Genomic DNA, 22,210 nt, shown 5'->3' with positions numbered 1-22,210 from the left:
GTCAACTGAGCAAGAGGAAGTAGCAGACACTGAAGGGGGCACAGCGTAGTATAGTGTAGTTCCTTTAGCTTTAAGATAAACAAACATCAGACGGTGCTTCATTCGCTACATTTTAGTAGATTGTGTAGCTTAATGATGCTGTTTTTTTTATTGTTGTATGGGGAAAGGGGTCACCGTGTGACGAGCACGGACACTGAACTCCCCCATGTTTGGAAAATGGTACGCTCCGATGCTGGGAGTCTGGTTCAGCCTGCCTCTTCATTATCTTCCCCGGAAGATCGCGGACTGCCTGTAGCACCTGTCTGTCGTGTTTTTGGACGGCTGGAAAATGAGGAAAACGTCGCTCTTTCACGCAACAAAACATTGCATCAACTGGGAAGTCGGATTGCCTTCATCGGCATTGCATACGCTGTAAATGGGGCTGCAGAACTGGGATGAAGCCGGCGACGGCGCGGCGGCTCGTGACTGTCAGGAGAATGAATGGTGCAATACATCGTGCTGAGTGAAGGAACAAAGCTTGTTTAATTTCATTTAAAGGGACTGGTTACGGGTGATATATCTTAAAAAAAAAGAAAACCCTACGTCAACACGCCTGTTGCCATGGACTTGTACACCTGCTGAAGTACCACCTGGTCTGCGTGTTCTATTGTAATGGCTGACAAAGTCCTCATGTTGTCAAGCCAAGGTTAGTGTGAGGCTCCATCATTTACAGAAATGGACAAAATTCTTGATGCCACATCATTAGAAAGGAATGAAGACACCATTTGAAGCCTAACTTATCCGCAAAAGCAGCTGGTTAAATGCTGGACAACAAAATGAAAGAGACATGTCGCATCTGTGGGAGGGATCTCTATGGCAACCAGCGGCGATGGATCTTCCACCCGACTGCCAAGCTCAACCTGCAGGTGTTGCTGTCTCACGCGTTAGGCCAGGAGCTAGCGCGGGATGGCCGTGGGGAATTCGCCTGCTCCAAGTGCACCTTCATGCTGGACCGCATGTACCGTTTTGATACCGTCATCGCCCGTGTGGAGGCCCTCTCCATCGAGAGGCTTCAGAAGCTCCTGCAAGAAAAACATCGGCTCAGGCAATGCATTGGCGGCTTGTACAGGAGAACAAACTTGCCGGAAACCGCCGGGTCTTCTGGAGAAGATGCTGACAGACTAGGAGATGGGATAGTGGATATCTCAGGCCTCACCCATGCTAAATACTGTGCTCTCCTTCAGGAGGACCTAGTTTATTCTTTGTATGAATCCTGGGCTGATGACAGTGTGGATTGCCACCAACATCATACGCAGTCTTCAACTGTACCGGGCTCAGAGATTGCATGTACTCACCGCGGTGTGCCCGCAACTCCTCGTAGATGTCGGGGTTGTTCCCATTGGCGGGTAGCGGACTCTGATTACGAAGCTGTTTGTAAAGTCCCTAGGAAACTGGCTCGTAGCACTTCCTGTGGGCCCTCTACTAGATATTCGGCTAGCATTATCGGAGGCAGCGGTGGAGGTGCGGAAATAGAAGAAGGCAAGGGAAATGTGGAAGACCAAGATGAAGCGCCATCTTCCCTGACATTAGTTCCTGGTTCTCAGGAAGTGTCAGGGACTTCAGATAGTGACCGCACTGTAGCTGGAAGAGTCAGTTCCAGCCCCTCTCTGGCTTCCCTGGAGACAACGGAAGACTACATCCAGCCTGGAGGCTCAACAGATGAACTTCTGACCTCTCCCAAAGAGCCTTCAGAAGACCGGATATCCGACACCCCACTTAGCCGACCCTCCCCCGGATCGAGCCTCTCTCTGGCACTATGTCTGCTCCAGAGTTATGCTGTCCACCGCCCAGTCCAAAGCATCAAGGGTAGTAGACTTCCAGTGCTTCTTAAACGGAGCTCCGATCATGGACGGTTAGACTTCCCTGATCCAATTCTGGAACTTCATTTTGGCACTCCGGATGGTGAAAGTATCCAGCATATGGCAACACCTGAGCTGGAAGCCCCCTTGATCCAAGTCCATGTTGGGTCATACCCGGCTCTTAATGAATTGGATGTAGAAGATCATTTGGAAGATGATTACATTGCGTTTCCCCTACCAACTCCACACCAGGTATAACACCTTGAGTAAGACCGCATTGGAATAATGGTCATACTTCCTTCTTGTCCTTCCAAAAACGAGTTTCTCAGAAAAACTCTGTGGGAAAACCCCTATTTCAGTTTTCAGGCCAGTTTGTGAAGAAAAAACTGATACATTTACACTGCGCTTTTTCTGTTTATCACAGAATTAGCGGAACACAAATGTATTACTTATTCAACTCTCACAGCAGGCCATCCAACCATTGTGGTTTGTGTCTGCGTGAAAGCGTATGTTGAATTAACAGTTTGTAATCTTCCAGCCACGGCATGGCCTAATTGCCTAATGTGTACGTCTCTTTTGGCACACAACAAAAAGGTCATTGTCATACATGGCTCAGGCTTTATTTTCATCTCTAAAATGCAAAACTGGACATCCACTTCTCCACAGTGCCTGACAAGATGCCTCTAATGGCATTCAAAACCCAACTGTAATTGTCAGTGAAGCAGAACGTCTCCATGTTGAAGTTAGTTTACGAGATGTTGGAGACATTGGCTTTACTACTTGGCCTAAATTCACCCATAGCCCTAAAGGCAAAGTCCTCCACTAAATGTCAACACAATCTCCTCTTTGAAAATCAAGAACAGTCTTCCATTTTTTTGAAATATTTCTCTTTGCTGATCTCAATAGAAGCCCTACGTCATTGATGCAACCCCCTTGGGGAATGCACATGTGGATTATGTAAACAGAATAGCTGTACACAGCACTCTGGCTACGCCCAAGCTAACTCATGCGTGTTGAAAAGTCAAAGTCCCATAGGACAGCCTTTTACTGTTTGAACACATGAATAAGCTAATGGTTTAACTGCTCCACAACCATTATGCAATACATTCTTGCACTTCAATCTGTCAGGCTTATACTTAAGTGTACAGTTTTTTTAGGACCATTTGTTCCAAAGCTGTACCTTTTACTCTAGTCTATTTCTCTTCTAGAATCTCGTTGAGGAACAACAGAGCCAGCTGAATCAATACGAGTGTGCGGCTGGTCAATGTGTCAGCGAGCTACAAAAGGCCCAGTTGCAGGTCCAATCCCTTCAGGCTAAAATCCATGAGAGCGATTCCAAAAACATGGTAAGTCGCGCCTAGCATATTTCAGAGAACGATGACCAACTGACTGGAGTGCCCGTCTGAGATTGACCATGCCCTCTTAACCCATGTTTAGAAGCTGGAGGAAAAGCTACGTGAGATGGAATGCGAGCTTCGTTCCCTTCGCCAAGCCGCCCAAAGTCAGGAGAGAACCATCCAGGACCTCACAGACTCCATCAGCACCAAAGACACTGAGGTAAGTGTCTTGAAAGGCAAAAAACATCCTTTCAAGGACATGCTTACAATGATCTTGACACGTTCTTAAAGACACAGGAGTTGTATCAGCTGATCGAGGGCCAGAACGTCACTTTGTACAAGCTACGAGAGATGGCCCATCGCAATCAGCTCACGCAAACCAAGGTAAGAATGAGCTCATTTTTAACCCCAAGGTTGTCTTAGAACCAAAAGTGATTCTTGCAAAAACTCTGGAAAAAGCCATGTAAATAGCTTTGGAATTTGTGGTTGCTTCGTTAGGCTCCAGAGGGGACGAGCGAATCCGCCACCCTCGCCCAATTGCAGGGAGAGCTTGTAGGGGTGCAAAGCTCTCTGTTTTCCTTGGGTCTGGAACTGGAGGCCAGTCAGAGGAGTCTCAGACAGACCCAAAGACGAGGGGAAGATCTGGCTCGCTTCAAAGATAGACTCAATGTTGACCTCCTGGAGGCGTTGCAACATAGAGAAGAAACTGAAAAGCACAATCAGGTTTGTGAAGTGGATATGGATGAACGCTTAACCCTTTGGTTGCCCGATCTTGAGAGGATTTATCCTTCTGAAAAAATTGCATTTTTCAAGCTGCCACCGCCTAACAAGCTCCTCTTTGAAGACTTTTTGAATTTTCGCAGTCTAAGGGTTCATTGAACTTAGTCAAGGTACCTCTGTGACTTCTTTTGCAGGACCTAAGCTGTGCACTGGTGAAAATCCGAACCGAGTTGCAGGCAAGAGAAGAAGCTCTAAAGGACGCCGTGGCAGAAAGCCTCACTGCGGTGCACGAAAAAGACCGACGCATCGCCCAGCTCAATCACTCTTTGAAAGAAAAGGAGCGACAGTTACAGGTAATCACTCCCCATTTTCTCATCGCCTTGCACTTTTCTAAACTTTTCTCATTATGTAGGAGTACTCTGAGATGTTGGAGACACCTGGAGACTCCAAACCAAGAGACGCTGTTCTTGAGAAACTAAGAGAGCGCATTAAAGATAGGGACAAAGCCTTAGAGGTACGACACCAAATTCTCAAACCATCTACTAGGTTGGACTGATTATTCACTTAACCTTGAATTGACCTTCAAATTCGCTTCCTCGCAGCGCTCTATTGACGAAAAGTTCCGTTGTCTCGACGAACGGGATAATCAAGTGAGGGTGCTTCAAGTGGCCCTCAGGGAGAAGGACCGAGACCTGGATAGACTTCGCTGCATCCTGTCCAACAATGAGGAGACAGTCACGGTACGCTCGGGCCGCAAGGTTTTAGCTGACATTTTAAGGAGTGTTAGCCATAATAATGATGTTTTTAATCTAGAGTCTGGATGCTTTGGTGCGAGGGAAAGAACTGGAACTGGAACAGGCGGCTGAGGCCTACCGGAACCTCCAGTGGCTGAAGCAGCAGAGTGAGGAGAAGGAACGCAACACCACCAGAGAGAATGAAACTATTGTGGGACAGCTACAAGCTGCACTGCAGGCTCGAAGCAAGGAGACACAGGTTACAAAACAATTCCATTGAGTTCAATGCATTGGAGGGGGAAAGCAAGCTTTTATTTATTGTTATCTATCCTTTTTTTTTCAGGATCTGACCGCTGCTTTGGTTTCCAGAGTTCAAGCAGGTCCCACAGACGTGGTGGAAGAGCTGAAAGCTCGACTCCAGTTAAAGGAGAAGCTCTTCCAAGAGCTGCTTTCCGACCGTAGCCGCCAGTCAAACGAACACCAAACCCGAGTTTCAGACTTGCTCAACACACTCAGTTCCAAAGATCAGTACTTGCAGGTATGGCATCAATTCAATGTGTCAAATACTGTCCTTAAGCCTATTTGTCCATACTTTGTGGACAGGACCTATAGCGTCTGCCAGAGGGCAGAAGCTGGAACAGATTGTAACCAGGGTGGTATGGGTCCCTGATAATGTACCTGGCTATCTATTAATTGATTCAAAATTCACAGTTACATTCATTTTCATCCTGTAATTCCACCCTATTGCCTTTCTGGCAGTACTGTTACATCTTATTCAATTTTTGATAATTTGTTTTGTTTGTGTGTGTGTGTGTGCAATGGATCATTCTTGCCTGGCGTATTTACTAAAAATAATAACTTTGTATCCATCTCAGGACAACTCGTACAGGCTGTCCTTGGTGATAAGCGAGCGCGCCGGTCAGCTACGGGAGGTCCGCAAGCAATTATCGGAGAGAGAAGAAGACTTGCGCCAGTTGAGGCGGGACAAAGAGAGGGAGACGGGTGGAGAGGTCCAACATTTGCAAGGTCTTCTTCGTGAGAAAGAGGCCTTTATCCAGGTAAGGCCTTTAAAGCTTTTTCGTCAAATCCCTGAGCTGTCTTTGGACACTTTGGACACTTTGTCCCTGAATGATCAGGAGATGATGCAGAGCCAGGAGGAGGTCATGATGCAGTCGTCTTCAGAGAGTGAGGAGGATGTGAAGGCCCTGCAGGATGAGCTCCAATTAATGCTCAAAAAGCAGAGGGAAACCCAAGTATGTACACCGAGATCGAAATATCTATACTTTCCTTTATTCTGTGGTTATAGTAATACGTTTTTTATTTATTTATGTGTTGTTTACAGGAAGAACTCTCGACCCTGCGGTCAGCTTTGGCAGCCCAGCAGGCGAAAGGAGCCGTGACTGAAAGTTCAGAGGTATGTTGTTGTTGTTATTCTCGCGTAAAATGATGGGTATTTGGCAGAAAATCAGCTTTTTCTGTGTTCTCCATAACCAATCAGCATGTACTGGAGCAACTTGTCATGGAGTACCGTCAGCTAAATGCTGCCCTCAGGGCTGAAAAGAGATTATATCAGAGTCTCATTCACGGCAACAAGGACAGGTAGGAAGTCTTCTCTATAAAACTCCTGAAATCTTAACGTTGACTAAGTTTTCGGCAGAGATTTATTAAGAATTAAGTATACAGTTTTAGCACAATATTTCTCTTACTGTGATTGTAGTAGTTTATTTTACTCTACCCTGATTTAAAGAAATTCCCCCTAGATACCCATTGTCTAACTGTCCTCTCCAATCACAGCTCAGAGAAGACCCTAACCCTCCACACCCAACTCGACTCAGTTCAGGCACTCCGCGGACAGCTAGATGAGGTCCTGGCCCGGATTCAGAACATGGCCCTGGAGCTGGAAAGGACTGCCAGAAGGCAGTCGGATTTAGGAGGTGGGAACGGTCAAGGTCGTGCCTTTGGGCCTGCAGGGGACGCTGTCACAAATGTTAAATGACATCGTTATAACAAGGTTGATGAATTCTGAAATTTCACCTCCCCACCCCCAAAAAAATCCTGTAGATAAAAAACATCATAGTTCCAAAAAACCTAATCTAACAGATATACTTTCTGTTGTTGTGAATATGTTGAAATGCTTTTAAAATAGCTTGCTTTTCAGCGCTAACTGTTCCGTTTTTGCCATTTTCTGTGTGCCGCCGTTACTTTTCTCCTCAGAGAACCCAAAGCCCACGCCTTACACACATAAAGCAGCCGTCCATCTTTTGTTTTTGACGTTGTCTTGTCGTAGGACAGCTTTTATCTTCACATCACTGAGTGGCCACGCAGTAGGTGTGGCTTGTGCCATTAGTTTTCACCAGTGGCCAATGGTAAGCCAATTGAAAATGCCATATTGCAGCAGCAGTTTTTTTCAGGGTACAAAGCCACATCAGGAGGTATAAAAGCAAGGTAGGCAGATATACACACATCTCTATAAGTTCCAAATATCTCGCTTGCCCAAAATCATGAGTCACAGTCAATTTATGGTTGCCAACACCCTTTGAAATATCTATATTCCCCTTTTATTCTCAGCCAAATCAATTCTCCGTCATTTCAAATATATTGGCTGCAAAGAACATAATGCCATGTGGAGCCTCAAAACGTTTCCTAATACAAACTCCAGGTGTCGCAATTTTGTACTTTATAGTTGTGTTACTTGGTGTTTGTGGGCGTGGTCACTGCACTGGCTACATTCTAGATGTGAGATATTTGCTCAGTTATTTTAGAAGATAAATTAGGGAATTCATGTAGTGATATATATATATATATTAGTTTTGGCTATATTTAGTATATATTTCCTGTGAATTCCATCCCAGAAGCTCAATTTAGACATTCCTTGTCAACACTTTTGTATTTCAAATGCAAACAAATAAACACATGCTGTTTCCCTTCTGTTCAAACAAATAACATCTGTTGATGGATTTCTCTTTATTGTGTTTCATGAGAGAATACTGACACTATGCCCACACAGAAATCCCAGATTTAAGACTATAGGCTATCATCTTTGTGTTGGACCAGCCCCTCATCCATTTTTTAGGGTATACATTACCCTCAACAGACATTTAGGGTCATCATTCCTAAATGTAAACATGCATGACATGACTTTGTCACGTCATTTTGTCCCTTCTGCATGAAAGTGCTATGTTATCCATGTCTGCATGGCTGTTTATTTTCTAAACACCGCATTATAAGACAACAAATGGGAAAAGTTGCCAGACTGTCCTTTGTTTTTTACATCAATTTACAGTACACCAAATCTGAACATCATCTCCAAAGTGAAATGATTGTCACCCCCTTTCCTAATGAAAACATTTACCACTGACAGTATACATGGACAAATAATTAGGTACACAAAATAACATGAAGGTATATTACATATGCGCTTGCTGTTGATTAATATCCACATTAGTGTGCTCATTATATATATATATATATATATATATATATATATATATATATATATATATATATATATATATATATATATATATATATATATATATATATATATATATATATATATATATATATATATATATATATATATATATATATATATATATATATATATATATATATATATATATATATATATATATATATATATATATATATATATATATATATATATATATATATATATATATATATATATATATATATATATATATATATATATATATATATATATATATATATATATATATATATATATATATATATATATATATATATATATATATATATATATATATATATATATATATATATATATATATATATATATATATATATATATATATATATATATATATATATATATATATATATATATATATATATATATATATATATATATATATATATATATATATATATATATATATATATATATATATATATATATATATATATATATATATATATATATATATATATATATATATATATATATATATATATATATATATATATATATATATATATATATATATATATATATATATACACACACACACACACACACTCACATGTATACATGTATATGTATATAATTCTGTCATCCAATCTCATTATAATTATGTTTATCAAACACACCCCCCCCCTCCCCTCCACATACAATATGGCTAGTTTATGATTACATGTTTTTTTCTTTTTTTGTCTGTCTTTCCGGTTTTCCATAACACGCACCGTCCTCCTGTTTTTGCTCCACCCTGTCCGTCCGTCTATGTTTTGGCCGGCTGGAAACGGATGACATAACATTTCCTTTCAAATCCTGTGACTCCTTGACAGGGTGGAATTTTCCTAGTGGACGTAGCAGGCTATGTGTAGGAAAGATGTCCAAATGGCAGAAATGAGAGGACTTTTTCAAACTTTTTGGGGTTGTGCTTCTTCCAGATGTCAGCAGTGAAGACGAGGAGGGAGACGATGAAGACGGCAGTAGCGATGACTTCACAGACAGCATAGAAGAAGACGAAAAAGATCAAAAAGTCACATCTGCAACTCCTCCACCCCATCAGGTTAGCTTTCCTATTGCATATCCATTGTTTTTAGTTCTGTAAATGTGACCATATTAACAATTGGATTTGTTTTGTTAACTAAAAAAAGCTCTGCGGACATGAAGGGGAGTCTGGATTCCTGAAGTCCAACACACAAAGCGTTGAACTGGAGTTAAAGGAAATACAATCCCAACTGGAAAGGGAGGGATTCAACTCGGTGACTGACATGAGGTGCATATTTGTCTGTAGGAATTTTCCATTGTATTCCTCATAGGAACAATTGTAAAAAAATGTGTTCTCCAAAAAAAGGAACACACTGCAAAGGCTTCAGAAGGAAAACCAGTTCCTAAAAGAACATCAAAAAGTTGGAATAAACAACAGAAGTCTTGACCAGGGAGATAATAATGATGATGACGATGATGATACTGAGGAAGAGGACTATATGGAGGATGAAGAAGAGCCTGGAATGGTAAAAATAATACTTTTTTTTCAGTTATAGAGCAAGCTAAACTTCCAAAGCCTATTTTCAACTTACAAGATGACCACATGTCAAAAGTCTTGGTGACATTTTTGTTGCAGACTACACCAAGCCTTAGCCAATCAGAGCATTCGGCCCGTCTTTGCTCAGAAAACCGAGATCTGCAGGAGAGATTGATGGTCTCCGAAGCCACCGTTCAAGCTCAGGCCGAACAAATTAAGGACTACAGGGACCTGTTGAGTGAGTGCCACTGACCAGATTTTTTTTTGCCGTTATGTCATTTCACATTAATTGATGTGATCATGTTTGATTGCTTTCTAGCAGAGACATCTGTGCAACGGGCCAGTAAGCAAGTGCAAGTGGATCTACAGGATTTAGGCTATGAGACTTGTGGACGCAGCGAAAATGAAGCGGAGAGGGAGGATGCCAGCAGCCCAGGTGACTAACAGGAATCAGTCAAATGCCATTATTCCCACTAGAGAAAAAAGAACACCATTGAAATACTAAATTGGATATTGCTCATTCAAAAAAAGGGCTTTCACATCTACTGTACCATTAAAATCATCTCACATATCGAGTAAACTTTGTGAAAAAAGGCCCTTAATTCGTCAATGGAAAGGAGAAATTTGCCATGGTGACTAGGAAGGCTGTTGGACTTTGAATGATACACATAAAGTACTCTGAATACTATCTATATTGCTTAAAAATAGATGAATGAAGACATAAAAATTTGAGGTAGAAAAGTCCTCATTATCACTAAAACTGAAATACTACTGTGATATATATTAAGAAAAATGATATTATCATATTTTTCATTACTATCAGTCACACTTTTATATAGTTTGGTTGATGAAATAAAAAAAAAAACTCCCGAAAAATGTGACTTATAGTCCAGAAAATACGTTTTTTTTTTTTTTTTACCCCAGTTTGTTTTCAACCCAAATAAAATCTACACTTTTTACATGTATTTTACTCCATGGATAAAATTCAGAAAACCACAGTTGTAATGGTTGTTTTTGTTTTTTATTTCTTTATTGTGAGGTAGCACTGAATACATTTATTTCGTCACTCAACACTGTCACTTTTTTTTCTTTTTCCTCAGAGTTTGACGACCTAGAGATGTGCACGGCCTTGTCCCATCACCACGAAGACGGCGTGGGCGGCGACTGGTACAGAGCCAATCGAAGCAAACCCGAAATAGCCAATGAGTCACCTTTACAGCATTTGGTCCAAGATCTACGCTCCCAGCTAACCCGCTGCCACAAAGTTATCCGCAGCCTTCAAATGCGCGTGCGCTCCCTGTCGGCCACCAGCGACTACGCCTCTAGCTTAGAGCGGACGCCACGAAAGGTTTGGCTCCATCACCCCCTCCACTCAAGAAGACCCCTACTGACCTTTTTTTAATGTTACTCTTTCAAGGTCAATTGGGCCTTTGAGATGTCGCCTGCCCAAGAGGGGGTAGAGGAGGATGAAGGATGGGTGTCGGATACACAAGCCACTTCGCCGGGGTCTAAAAGTAACAGTGAGCTTCGGGAACTGGTGGCACGTGTGGCAACTTTGGAGGCGCAGTTGAAGGGCTCCAAACTGGAAGGGAAGAATCAGAATCAGAATCAGAGTGAAGAGGGCAAAAGTGCCACGTGGCCTGGGTGAGTTGAACCATGTTTTGGAAATCAAAACAACACACATTGAACCCATTGGCCGATTTAAATGATGAATTGGAGTTGGTGTTGAGTTAAATACTATGAATAATAATAATCTATTTAAATAATATAAAGTCTTATTGGGGGCTTAACCCATTGTTTTATTACTTTTAATAATGCTCTTTTTGTTAATATTTTGGTAACTTTCATTACTATTGTATGAATATATATTAATACATACAATTTTTGAATGAAAAAAAAAAAAATATATATATATACTATATAATTAATTGTTATTTAGGAATGGCATCAAGAATAGTCATTTGCCCAATAAAAGTGCGCCCTGATGTTAAAGACTTAACCCCAATGGAGACCATGTGTGTCAAAGTGGTGGCCCGGGGGCCAAATGTGGCCCGCCGCATCATTTTGTGTGGCCCGAGAAAGTAAATCATGAGTGCCGACTTTCTGTTTTAGGATCAAATTAAAATGAAGAGTATAGATGTATAGTAAATTTCCAGATTTCCCCCCTTTTAAATCAATAATTGTCATTTTTTAATCCATTTTTTTCTTTTCCTGTCCCCCTCTATTTACAGAAAATACAATTCTCTCATCCAGGCCCAAGCTCGTGAACTCTCACACTTGAGACAGAAAATGAGAGAAGGCGAAGGAGTGTCTCACATCCTCACGCAACATCTCGGGGACACCACCAAGGTACCTCAAACGTGATTGGACAATCCGCCTGTGCAGGCACATTGCTTACAACTTTTTGGATTTGGGCTCCCAGGCCTTCGAAGAACTCCTGCGCGCCAACGACGTGGACTACTACATGGGACAGAGTTTTCGAGAGCAGCTCTCCCAAAGCACAGCGCTGGCCCAGAGACTGCTGGCCAAGATCAGCGGACGTAAGGCGCACTCCGGCACCCCCACCAGCGAAACACTTTACATTTACATCCTTCATGGGTTTTTCATCTTTGTTGTTTCAGGAGCAGAGAGTCCCGATCCCAAGACAGGCCATGAGTTGCTGGCCCTAGAGTAAGTACTTTCTCCTCTCATCATGTGACCTATCTTTCCAATTGGATGACGTAGGCTAATCCCTGATCAAGAAATTCCCACCCTGACCTCATCACCACAAATGCCCCACATTGCGTACATAATCTGAGACTTTGATTCCAAGTTATTATGAATACAATTTTAAAGAAAAACATTGAGTCATACGGAACCCAACAAACCTTCTGCAAATCCAATACATTTGACCACTGGTGTCAAAGTGGCGGCCCGGGGGCCAAATCTGGTCCGCCGCATCCTTTTGTGCGGCCCGAGAAAGTAAATGATGAGTGCCGACTTTCTCGTTTAGGATCAAATTAAAATGAAGAGTATAGATGTATATTAAATTTCCTGATTTTCCTTTTAAATCAAAAATTGTCATTTTTTAACCCATTTTTTGTGTTTTTTGTTCAAAAATTATTTAGTAAAATCTAAAAATATATTTAAAAAAAGCTAAAATAAACATTATTTTAGATATATTAAAAAACTGAATATTCAGGGCCTTTAATCCAGTTAATTTAATCAATTTATTTTAAAAAAATCTAATGCCGACAAGTTAATTCTTAAAAATAAATATATACATTCTAAACCCCCTATTTTTATTTTTTACTTGATTCTGATCCTTTGAAAATCCCATGTTTGCGCCCAATTTCCAATCAAGCGATCATATATGGGACCTCTATCATTTGAAAGTTATTCAATGTCTACCCAGATAAATCCATGGATAGCTCGATATAGCACACCAAGAGCTGTAGATGAGACAGATGGTTGCTGTTAATCCACACTCAAGCAGGTAGCATAGATTCTTTACTGTTAAGATGGTTTAACCGCAAAGACATCCCGCCAGCTGCTGTTAAGAGGCTCACAGCTTCTGAAGAGTGGAAGTGCTTCTACCCTCTCACCACATTTTGCTTTTGTCTTTTGTCCTTGTCTTTTTCCATCCTTCTTGTGGAGATATCTGGAATTAAGTAGCCCTCGCTGACATTATTTCCTTCTCTCTTTTGGATTTAATTGAGGGAAAAATGGCTCCTCTGTGGAAATATCTCATTTCAAAAAATAGTCCCATCTACAGGGAGTCTTTGTGGTCTTTTTCTATGGCTAATGGCCGAGGTCGATCCAGAGAAATATGTCTGCTGAGGATGCTACATCAACAGCTTAAACAGTAAGAAAGTAAAATGTCGCTATTGATGAAGACATGTGGTTTGGCTATTTTTATTCTTCTGTAGTGGATTTAAACCTGTTTTTTGGTAGCTGAAATCCAAGCCATTTGAATTTAGGGGCTTGGAAGCCAATGGGAAGCCATATCAAATTGATTGGATGTCAATAAGCTCATTTCAATGGTTGTTTGTATTGAAAAAATGAACGAATGAAAAGAATTCCTGGCACTTTTCCTTTTCAGGTTGAGCAAGGAGCTCCAACAAAAAGACAAAATCATCGAGTCTCTGCACAACAAGCTCCAGCAACGCTCCGAGACACCGTCCAGCTGCCAAGCCCTCTCGGAAACCACCGACCCTTCGGATAGGACGTCCCTGGTCTCCGAAGAGTGTCACACTAACGAAGACCTGGATCTATGCTCTGATTTAGACGCCAGAGAATACCAAGATGAAGAACAACAGCTCCCTTCCGAACCAGACTGTAAGTAGACCTCTTCAACTTTGCTTCTATTTTATCATTTAAGCTTTCTCTAGCTGTTCCATCCTTCATTTCCCACTCCCATCTTTTAGCCCATCCATCTATCCTTCCTTCTCGTGGACCCCTTCAACCATCCTTCAGCTGTCCAGGCATGCTTTCCTCAACTAAAGGTACAGGATTGACCAATATGGGGTTGTAAAAGGCCACCCTTCCCCTTTTAAAAGTCTTTTTCCTTGACTTCCCTGTCATTTTTCAACCAGCCTCTCTCAGCATTCCCCTTTCCTCATCCTTTCCTTCCTCTCGCGACCTCGGTGTCCGTGACCTCCACCCCAGGGCTCTATCCGCCATGGCTGTACGCCCAGAACTGGACACGCTGTACAAACAAATGAATGAACAGATAAGGGGTGAGGGAGGGTGTGTACAAATACAGTCGTACCTCTACTTACTAAATGGAGTGGTTCCACAACTTAAGTAGGCCACAATAATGTCAGGACAATTTCAAAATAAAATACCGTATTTTCACAACTATAAGGCGCACCGCATTATAAGGCGCACCCACAATGAATAACACATTTTAATGTTTTTTCTATATATAAGGCTCACTGCATTATAAGGCGCACCCTCAATGTATGACTCATTTTAATGTTTTTCTATATATAAGGCGCACTGCATTATAAGGCGCACCCTCAAAGAATGACACATGTAATGTTTTTTTCCGATATATAAGGCGCACCCTCAAAGAATGACACATTTGAATGTTTTTCCCATATATAAGGCGCACCCTCAATCAAGGACATATTTTAACGTTTTTCCTATATATAAGGCGCACCCCCAATGAATGACACATTTTAATGTTTTTTTCCGTATATAAGGCGCACCACATTTGCATATCAGTGTTTTTTAAGTGGAGGAATTCGTAAGTAGAGGCACGACTGCAGGTCCTTCTGCATGTTGCTCTTTCTTGTGCATGACATTTTTTTTTAATGTTTTTGCAGGTTTCCCGGATGCTCACGGAAAACCCCTGTTTACACTCTCGTCCGACCCCCCTGGCTACAACCAGTTACCCCATCATGCCTTTCAACAGTACCCGCTAGGCAGCGTTCCCGATGCTCAGTCACTCAAGTCCGACTCGGCTCTCCTGACAGGAGGGGGCGGAACCTTTTGGGATAGTCTGACTCAACCTATGGGGAACTATTCTGGTGTCCCTGGATATCTCCAAGGAAACAGCCAGCCCGGTAAAATTCTAATATTTTTTGTTAACACTTGTAAGGAAAGTGAACATTTTAGGTCATTTAAAAATAATCACATTTGATGGCCATGTAGACCTTAATATTAACATTTTGTGCAAAAGTGTGGCCTTCACAGCCTGAAATGTGACAGATTTAATTATAGTTACTGTATTTTATTGATTATATATGTCGCAGTAAGGTAAAATGTCCACTAGGCAAAGAATGCAAAATAAAAAGGAACAAAAAAATCATTAGTTGCACTGGAGTATCCTCCTCATATTTTTTTAATTGATCAGAAACCAAACATTATAATAATATATATATAATCAAATAATATTTTTCAGGGTCAAATTTAATGGAAGAGCACTTACGAGAGGTGCGATGCCTTCGCCAGCGTCTGGAAGAATCCATCCGGACCAATGAGAGACTCCGACAGCAGCTGGAAGGGAAACTGGCAAACCCCGGACGTGATGGAGGTATTTAAACTTCAATTTCACTTTAGCTTACTTCAATCCAGACACACAAAGTCGAACATAAACATAAAAAACAAACATTTTGCCACCCACCAATGACTCGTAGTGTTACATTATACTACAGTCCATCTTTTAAAGCCGACAAGAATATTTGACTCAAGATATTATGTTCCTATTTTCATGTTTAGGAGCACCAACCAACATTTACATTCAGGGCCTCGACACAGTCACGCATTTATCCAACGAAGTCCGAGTCCTGACCGACGAGAACTTAAATCTGCAATCCCGCCTCCAGGCCAGTACAGGTAACAACAACCCACCACCGTATGGCATGCCATCGTACGATTTGCTCTTGAAGTAATCCCTAAACTGTCGTTGTTGTCGTGCAGACTCACGCGACGAGCTGATGGCGGCACGTGTTCGCCTCAAACAAGCCGAGTTGGAAGCCGAGAAGCGGGAGGAGGAGTTGAGACGACTTCAGATACGTTGTGAAGAGCAGGGGGAACAGATCCATGCCATGAGGCATGAACGGCAGGCCAGTCAGGACAAGAGCAACAGGTCTGGATGAGGGAAAATTAGTGTTTTAGGGGTATTTTAGGGAGTTTTTTTTAACTTTGTGTCTTTCGTCAGAGCCCAGCATGAGGCGTCGCTACTGCAACAGCAGTTGTGCGAAAGCAGAGAGCTCATCCACTCCTTGCAGACTGAACTGCACGTCTATGATCGCGTGTGCTCTGGCTTCAAATCCACTAAAGGTTTGTCTGGCTTGAAAATATCAGGGCCGTTTTCCAGAGTGACGTTAAAAAAAAAGTCATGGTTACAATGCCGTACAAGATTTCAAGACAGTGACTTATTTCTCCCAAAATGTCACCAGATTTTTTGAAGGCATCAGCATTTTATTTCAATTACTTTGACATGTTGCTATCAAATGGCTTGATTTTGTTGTCACTTTGTAAAGGCCTTTTGGAAGATTTTCCATCTAATATTCTCATCCTTGCGGAAATCTATGGATGGAATCTATGTAATGGCATTTTGGAAGATTTTCAATCTATTATTCTCATCCTTAGGGAAATCTATGGACTATACGTCACATCCAAACCTCTACACAAAAAGTTACCTACACAAAAAAGAACTAATGCTAACTAAATGGAGCTAACATGAATCATCAACATCTTTCAGGCTTTCTACACGAGTCCTCAGGCTCCCCACTGGAGTTGGGCGAGCTTCTAGGCGAGGTCAGGAGTCTCCGAGCCCAGCTTCAAACCAGCGTCCAAGAGAACAGCGCCCTCAAGCAGCTGGAACTCCACAAACAGCTGGAGCAGAAGCTAGGCGCCGGCTCCCCTCGCACGCCATGCTTGTCCACCTTCGGCGCCAGCCCCCAAAGAGAAAACACCTATAGGCGACAACTCCTGCACGGTAACCAACGTCCAAGCGCACACTTGCACGCCAGGCTTTTTGCGTGATTTGCACCCAAGCCCCGGTTTATGTGTGTTCTGCAGACCCGGCCCCGTCCCCACCCGTTAGGGACATCGGTCTCTTTAACTGCGGATCCCCCTGTCCCCCTTACTCGGACTTGGACGACAACCATAACACTGCCAATGGTGTGATTTTTAACCGCATGGCATGATTCAATGCTCGCCGTTTGAAAGGAATGTGCTTATTTGTTTGCTTTGACCAATCGCAGACACTTTGGACCCTCACTCCGAGCTGGAAGGCGACGCCCCCGATGGCTCGTTCGCCAATCGTTATGGCCGCCATGCTGTGGGCCACGTGGATGACTTCAACGCTTTGCAACAGCAGGTCTTGGAAGGTCATGGTATGGTGCAGCAAATGGAGGCCATGCTGATTGTGGGCACCCAGAAAAACAATAATGAGCTGGTGAGAGAACCCCCCCCCCCTCTTTTAATGACACTTTACACAAGTTTTTTTTTTTTTAACAAAGACTCTTACGTTGCCTAAAATAGGTGTCATGTTGAGCTACTATTTTACTGTTTTTAGATTTTACAAAATGATTTTTGAACTAAAAACACAGAAAAAAATTGATTAAAAATGACAATTATTGATTTGAAAGGGGGAAAATCAGGAAATTTAATATACATATATATACTCTTCATTTGAATTTAATCCTAAAATAGAAAGTCGGCACTCATGATTTACTTTCTCGGGCCACACAAAATAAAGCGGTGGGCCACATTTGGCCCCCGTGCCGCCACTTGGACACCCGTGATGTAATCAATGCCAACATTACTATTTTTTTACTAGACTTCGTCAATATGAGTAAAACAAATTACCTGAAGAATGTATTTCGATTGAGATTTTCACATGCTATTTCTTAATTCAATGATAAGATTGTGCAAATATACATTTGAATCCAGTTTCTCAAAATGGCCTACAACCACTTTCCTTGCAGTTCTTGGATTACGACGGTGCCAAGAGTCTCTTATCCCACACCAAAACTCTCCGTCAGATTTTGGAGGAGTCGTCCTCGCTTCTAAAGATGTTTTGGAGGGCGGCCCTCCCCAACACCGATGGTTCCATCCCAAACCTAAAGAAGGTTAGTGTGGAAAATCCATGTCCAATCGCTTACTTTAACTAGCCAAGTCAAACATTTCCTATCTCTTCCTACACTATCAAACCAGGAACAATCCTTGCAAGAGGAGATCTTATCCCTCAAGCTCCGCATCTCTGAACAGGAGGAAGTTCTAAAAGGGACAATTCAAAGATTGAGAAGCACCAGTCGGACTAAGGAGAGCATGGAGCATTTTATTTTTAATCAGCGTAAGTCCCAAGTCATGTAGACAAAGAAATGAACAATTATGACAAGATGGAGAGAGGCTATATCTCATAGCACATGCATTTCGAAAACTTCCATCTTTTTAGTTGCGCCTTATAGTGCAGCAAATACATATGGTGGAATTAATACATACTCTTTTTGCCTCCCAGTGTCGAGAACTCGTGATGTTTTGAAAAAAGCAAGGACGAACTTGGAGGTAAATGATGCCTTTAGTGAAAATTCTTGTTGTGACTTATCCCCGGGACCAATCATTAAATGTATTGGGACCGTCTTCCTTCTTCTCATTACCTTTATATTTGTGATTCCATCACTTTGTATCTGTTTGTGGGTTACCTGCTTGTGAACATCTCCAGAAGAATGAGCGGAGACTTTCCTCCCTAAGCTCTTCCTCTTCTTCTTCTTCCTCCCCTCGTGCCGGTAATTGTCTTTTTTAGAACAGGTCACTGCCGTTTTTGCTTTTTAATCGACAGTTGTGAACTTTTGGTGTTTGTTGTTTGCCAACATGGCCACATCGGCACTTTTACATCTTCATCCCATAATATCCCCCCCTGACTGTGTTGAAATTTGAGAAAAACTTTAAAAAAATGCATGTTTTGGGAATTAAGACACAAACTATACTCATGTTGTATTACAAGAAGTTTCCCTCACTACTGATCTTCATCCTACCATCTGTAATCATACAACAAACATACTAAATGCCAGAAAACAATTCCTTCCTCTAATCTTACCTTTACAGACATGGCATGATGGTGGGGGGAACAAAATATCTATACAGTAATCCCTCGAATATCCCGGTTAATTTAGACCAGACATGGCCGCCATAATGTAAAAATCGCTCTATTACAACTTTTTTTTAGTAAAAGTGGTTTCCACTTCCCAGTTTCCACTTACCAGTTTCCACTTGCCAGTTTCCACTTACCAGTTTCCACTTACCAGTTTCCACTTACCAGTTTCCACTTACCAGTTTCCACTTACCAGTTTCCACTTACCAGTTTCCACTTACCAGTTTCCACTTACCAGTTTCCACTTACCAGTTTCCACTTGCCAGTTTCCACTTACCAGTTTCCACTTACCAGTTTCCACTTACCAGTTTCCACTTACCAGTTTTATATTTTTATGAACCCTAAAAAAAAATTGTAATACTTTTTTTTCATAATTAATAGCGAGGAAAAAAACGCAAAGTAGTGAATTTGCGATAAGTGAAGACGTGATAATTGAGGGATTACTGTAGTACTGTAGTCATGTCCGAGACTGTCTTTTAATTAAAACTCCTCCCCTCTCAATCTCACGCAGCTGAAAAGTCAGGAGGCGGAGCCCGAAAACAGCCTGCTATTGTCACTGGCGTGAGGACCCACTACACCGGCGCCCCCGTGGCCAGAAAGTGCGCCAGCCGCTGCTTACCGTAAACCAGCCTCAATGCTACAACCCGCCGTCAATGGCAGTGAATGAGTTAAAAAAGAAAAAAACACCAACCAGGTCCTTCCCTTTAAGCTCAATTTTAAAGAGAGATGGGTGTTTTAGCACCCCCAGACTGCATTTTGTAATATTCTTTGAGTGGAACTCTCAACAGCACGTGTGAACGAAGGTGTGTGAAATGTGTCCCCGGTGGTTTCAGCGACAAGGCGGGCGACCCCCTTCTAATGGAGGGTCTTCTTCTGAGAGCCCGTGGAGGGAAAAAGTTGTTTGTGCACGTTAAAATGGAGGTTTGTGAGCGGAGCTATGCATACACACGCATGCACGTTACTCTATGAAAAGTTTGGGCTCACTTAGAATGACAGGTCAACCTAATTTGACCTTCTCAAAATGTTGGACATTTCCTACCACTTCTGTAATTATTTTTTTAATTGTTAATTTTCAAACTACAAGCTCTCTATTTTTTTTTATCAGAAAATATCATATCTTTGTCCAAAGAAATGATAAAAAAGTGGTGATATACACCCCATGACTTGCACTCATATATTCTTTATCCTCTGCGAAGAATGACCATCATGACTAATGTTAATTTGTCACATCCATTTTAAATGAAGCAAAAAAATGAGATCATGAAAGTGGTGATTTACACCCCACATGACTTACAGTCATATATTCTTTATCCTCTGCGAAGAATGACTATCATCACTAATGTTAATTTATCATATCCATTTAAATGAAACAAAAAAAATGTCCCAAAATTACACTTAAATATAGTAACTGTATACTTTAATAATTACGGAGTTCAATTTGTATTATTTGAACATGAGTTTACTGACATTTTTTCAATCCTCAATCATTTGCTGCCAGTTTAAATGGACATTTGAAAAAAAAGTATTAATCAATGAATTATTCTTGTTGAGCTTAAACTTTTTCGGAGTCGTGTTCATGTGCAGCATGTCGTCAAGGAAAGTTCACTCAAAGAAAATCATCCCAACAACTCACTGACTTCCACCACGTACTATTCCAATATAGGTGGAATGTCCGTTTTAATGGGGTGCATATTTGGCACTTTCCGCATCCATCAACACCAGCAAACGTCTCGGTTTCATCACCAGCCTCTTTTGGGCCCCTAATTTCAACAAAAAAAGGCCATTTTTTTTAACATGCACGTGCGCCAAATTGTGAGCTTTGAAGTACGGCTGACACATTACGAGCATGTGCAATAACGCTTGAATGAACACACTGGAGTGCCGAGTCATCACAATTGTTCCAAAAAAAACAAAAAATTGAAAAAAATATGACCTCACAGGACGGGATATTGCCATGACTTGCCAAAGTTTGAACTTTAACTTGCCTTAAAGCATGTGAATGAGAATTTTGCCTGTCAGAATGACTTTTTTGCTATTTTGGTTTAGTACCAAATGTGCAATTAATTTCAGTTTTGGACCAAAACGAAACTAAAAAAGGAGGGATTTTCTCCTAAAAGGCCTCTAGCCATTTATTTTTGTGTTTCTATTTTACTAGAATTCTCATGTTGTAGAGGACGCAAACTTTGGCAGGCTATTGGTGGGATCATTGTTCTGTACATTTTGCTTGTATATGTGCCATCCATGCTGTAAATAATCTGTTTTTTTTAATGTGAGAGTGCGCTTGGAAACAAATAGATTTGCTTTGTGCAAAGTTGAGCGTTTTTGGGATAGCTGTGCAATATCTCGGAATCAATGTTAAACATTGTATTTCAAGTATGGTGTTATTTATACGCAGTTTGGAGAAGCCAGTTTTTAGCGTTTGCTTTTATAATGCTACTGAATACAACATTTGGAGCTCAAATTCGAGGAATTTTTAGGAGGGGGGAGTCAATGAAACGTGGAAAAATATGGTTTAGTTGCAGATGGACTGTAAATAATGTAGTTGCTACTGAACCAGTGCTGCTTTTTATGTTGCTGGAAAGATGTTTAGTTTTGCATTATAACGAAAAAATGCCGACACAGGATTCGTATGGATCCTGTTTCTGATGACTCTCAAGTTTGTTGTGATGCCAAAAATTATTTATCCATTACATTTTTCTGGGAAAGAAACAATAAAATGTTGACGGGAGGAAACTTTTGAGTGTTTGTATTCAAGTTTGGACTGATTTTTAAAGTTTTTTTGTTTTAGGTGCCTTTTAAAAGTACAGCTGTTGTCATCACTGCATTCTGGACCGCCCCTACCATTACATAAATCTGTCGCTTTTCATTTTAGCAAAGAACAACACCTTATTATGCATTTCCTGGATCCTACAATAAACTAAACATCCCAGTGATGTTATTTAACCTACCGATAAATGAGGAGATTAAAAAAAACGAA

The 22,210-nt window shown here is 41.2% G+C and overlaps 1 protein-coding gene across 2 annotated transcripts; it reads left to right on the top strand.

Moving 5' to 3' along the window:
• The first annotated feature begins 275 nt into the window (after positions 1–275).
• LOC144201184 (myomegalin-like) lies at positions 276–21,969 on the top strand. Of its 2 annotated transcripts, XM_077723619.1 has the most exons (41): positions 276–2,090; positions 3,047–3,184; positions 3,276–3,395; positions 3,467–3,559; positions 3,674–3,898; positions 4,090–4,248; positions 4,308–4,409; positions 4,498–4,635; positions 4,709–4,888; positions 4,973–5,167; positions 5,505–5,687; positions 5,766–5,882; positions 5,972–6,043; positions 6,128–6,228; positions 6,424–6,563; positions 9,064–9,185; positions 9,274–9,395; positions 9,474–9,633; positions 9,744–9,882; positions 9,964–10,080; positions 10,745–10,992; positions 11,062–11,288; positions 11,876–11,993; positions 12,067–12,184; positions 12,266–12,314; positions 13,726–13,961; positions 14,051–14,128; positions 14,219–14,362; positions 14,954–15,193; positions 15,532–15,663; positions 15,849–15,965; positions 16,050–16,218; positions 16,291–16,412; positions 16,837–17,073; positions 17,157–17,258; positions 17,342–17,535; positions 18,068–18,211; positions 18,297–18,435; positions 18,601–18,647; positions 18,805–18,868; positions 19,745–21,969. In XM_077723619.1, exons 1-41 carry the CDS (start codon positions 801–803, stop codon positions 19,855–19,857), a joined length of 6,951 nt encoding a protein of 2,316 aa, XP_077579745.1. In that variant the 5' UTR covers positions 276–800; the 3' UTR covers positions 19,858–21,969. The 2 variants fall into 2 exon arrangements, with proteins under 2 accessions (XP_077579745.1, XP_077579746.1); XM_077723620.1 differs by lacking the exon at positions 18,805–18,868 and having other exon boundaries at positions 801–2,090.
• Positions 21,970–22,210: the final 241 nt, after the last annotated feature.

This window comes from Stigmatopora nigra, chromosome 9 (assembly GCF_051989575.1).
Source record: "Stigmatopora nigra isolate UIUO_SnigA chromosome 9, RoL_Snig_1.1, whole genome shotgun sequence".
Lineage (NCBI taxonomy): Eukaryota > Metazoa > Chordata > Actinopteri > Syngnathiformes > Syngnathidae > Stigmatopora > Stigmatopora nigra.
Note: the sequence above shows the minus strand (reverse complement) of the source record. Positions and strands in the feature narration are given on the sequence as shown.

Excerpts from the sequence above, each read along its gene's own strand:
- LOC144201184 (XM_077723619.1), top strand. The coding sequence starts at position 801 with ATGCTGGACAACAAAATGAAAGAGACATGTCGCATCTGTGGGAGGGAT. Across the intron at positions 6,564-9,063 it reads AAGGCAGTCGGATTTAGGAG|ATGTCAGCAGTGAAGACGAG; the intron begins GTGGGAACGGTC and ends TGCTTCTTCCAG. Across the intron at positions 13,962-14,050 it reads GCTCCCTTCCGAACCAGACT|CCCATCCATCTATCCTTCCT; the intron begins GTAAGTAGACCT and ends CCCATCTTTTAG.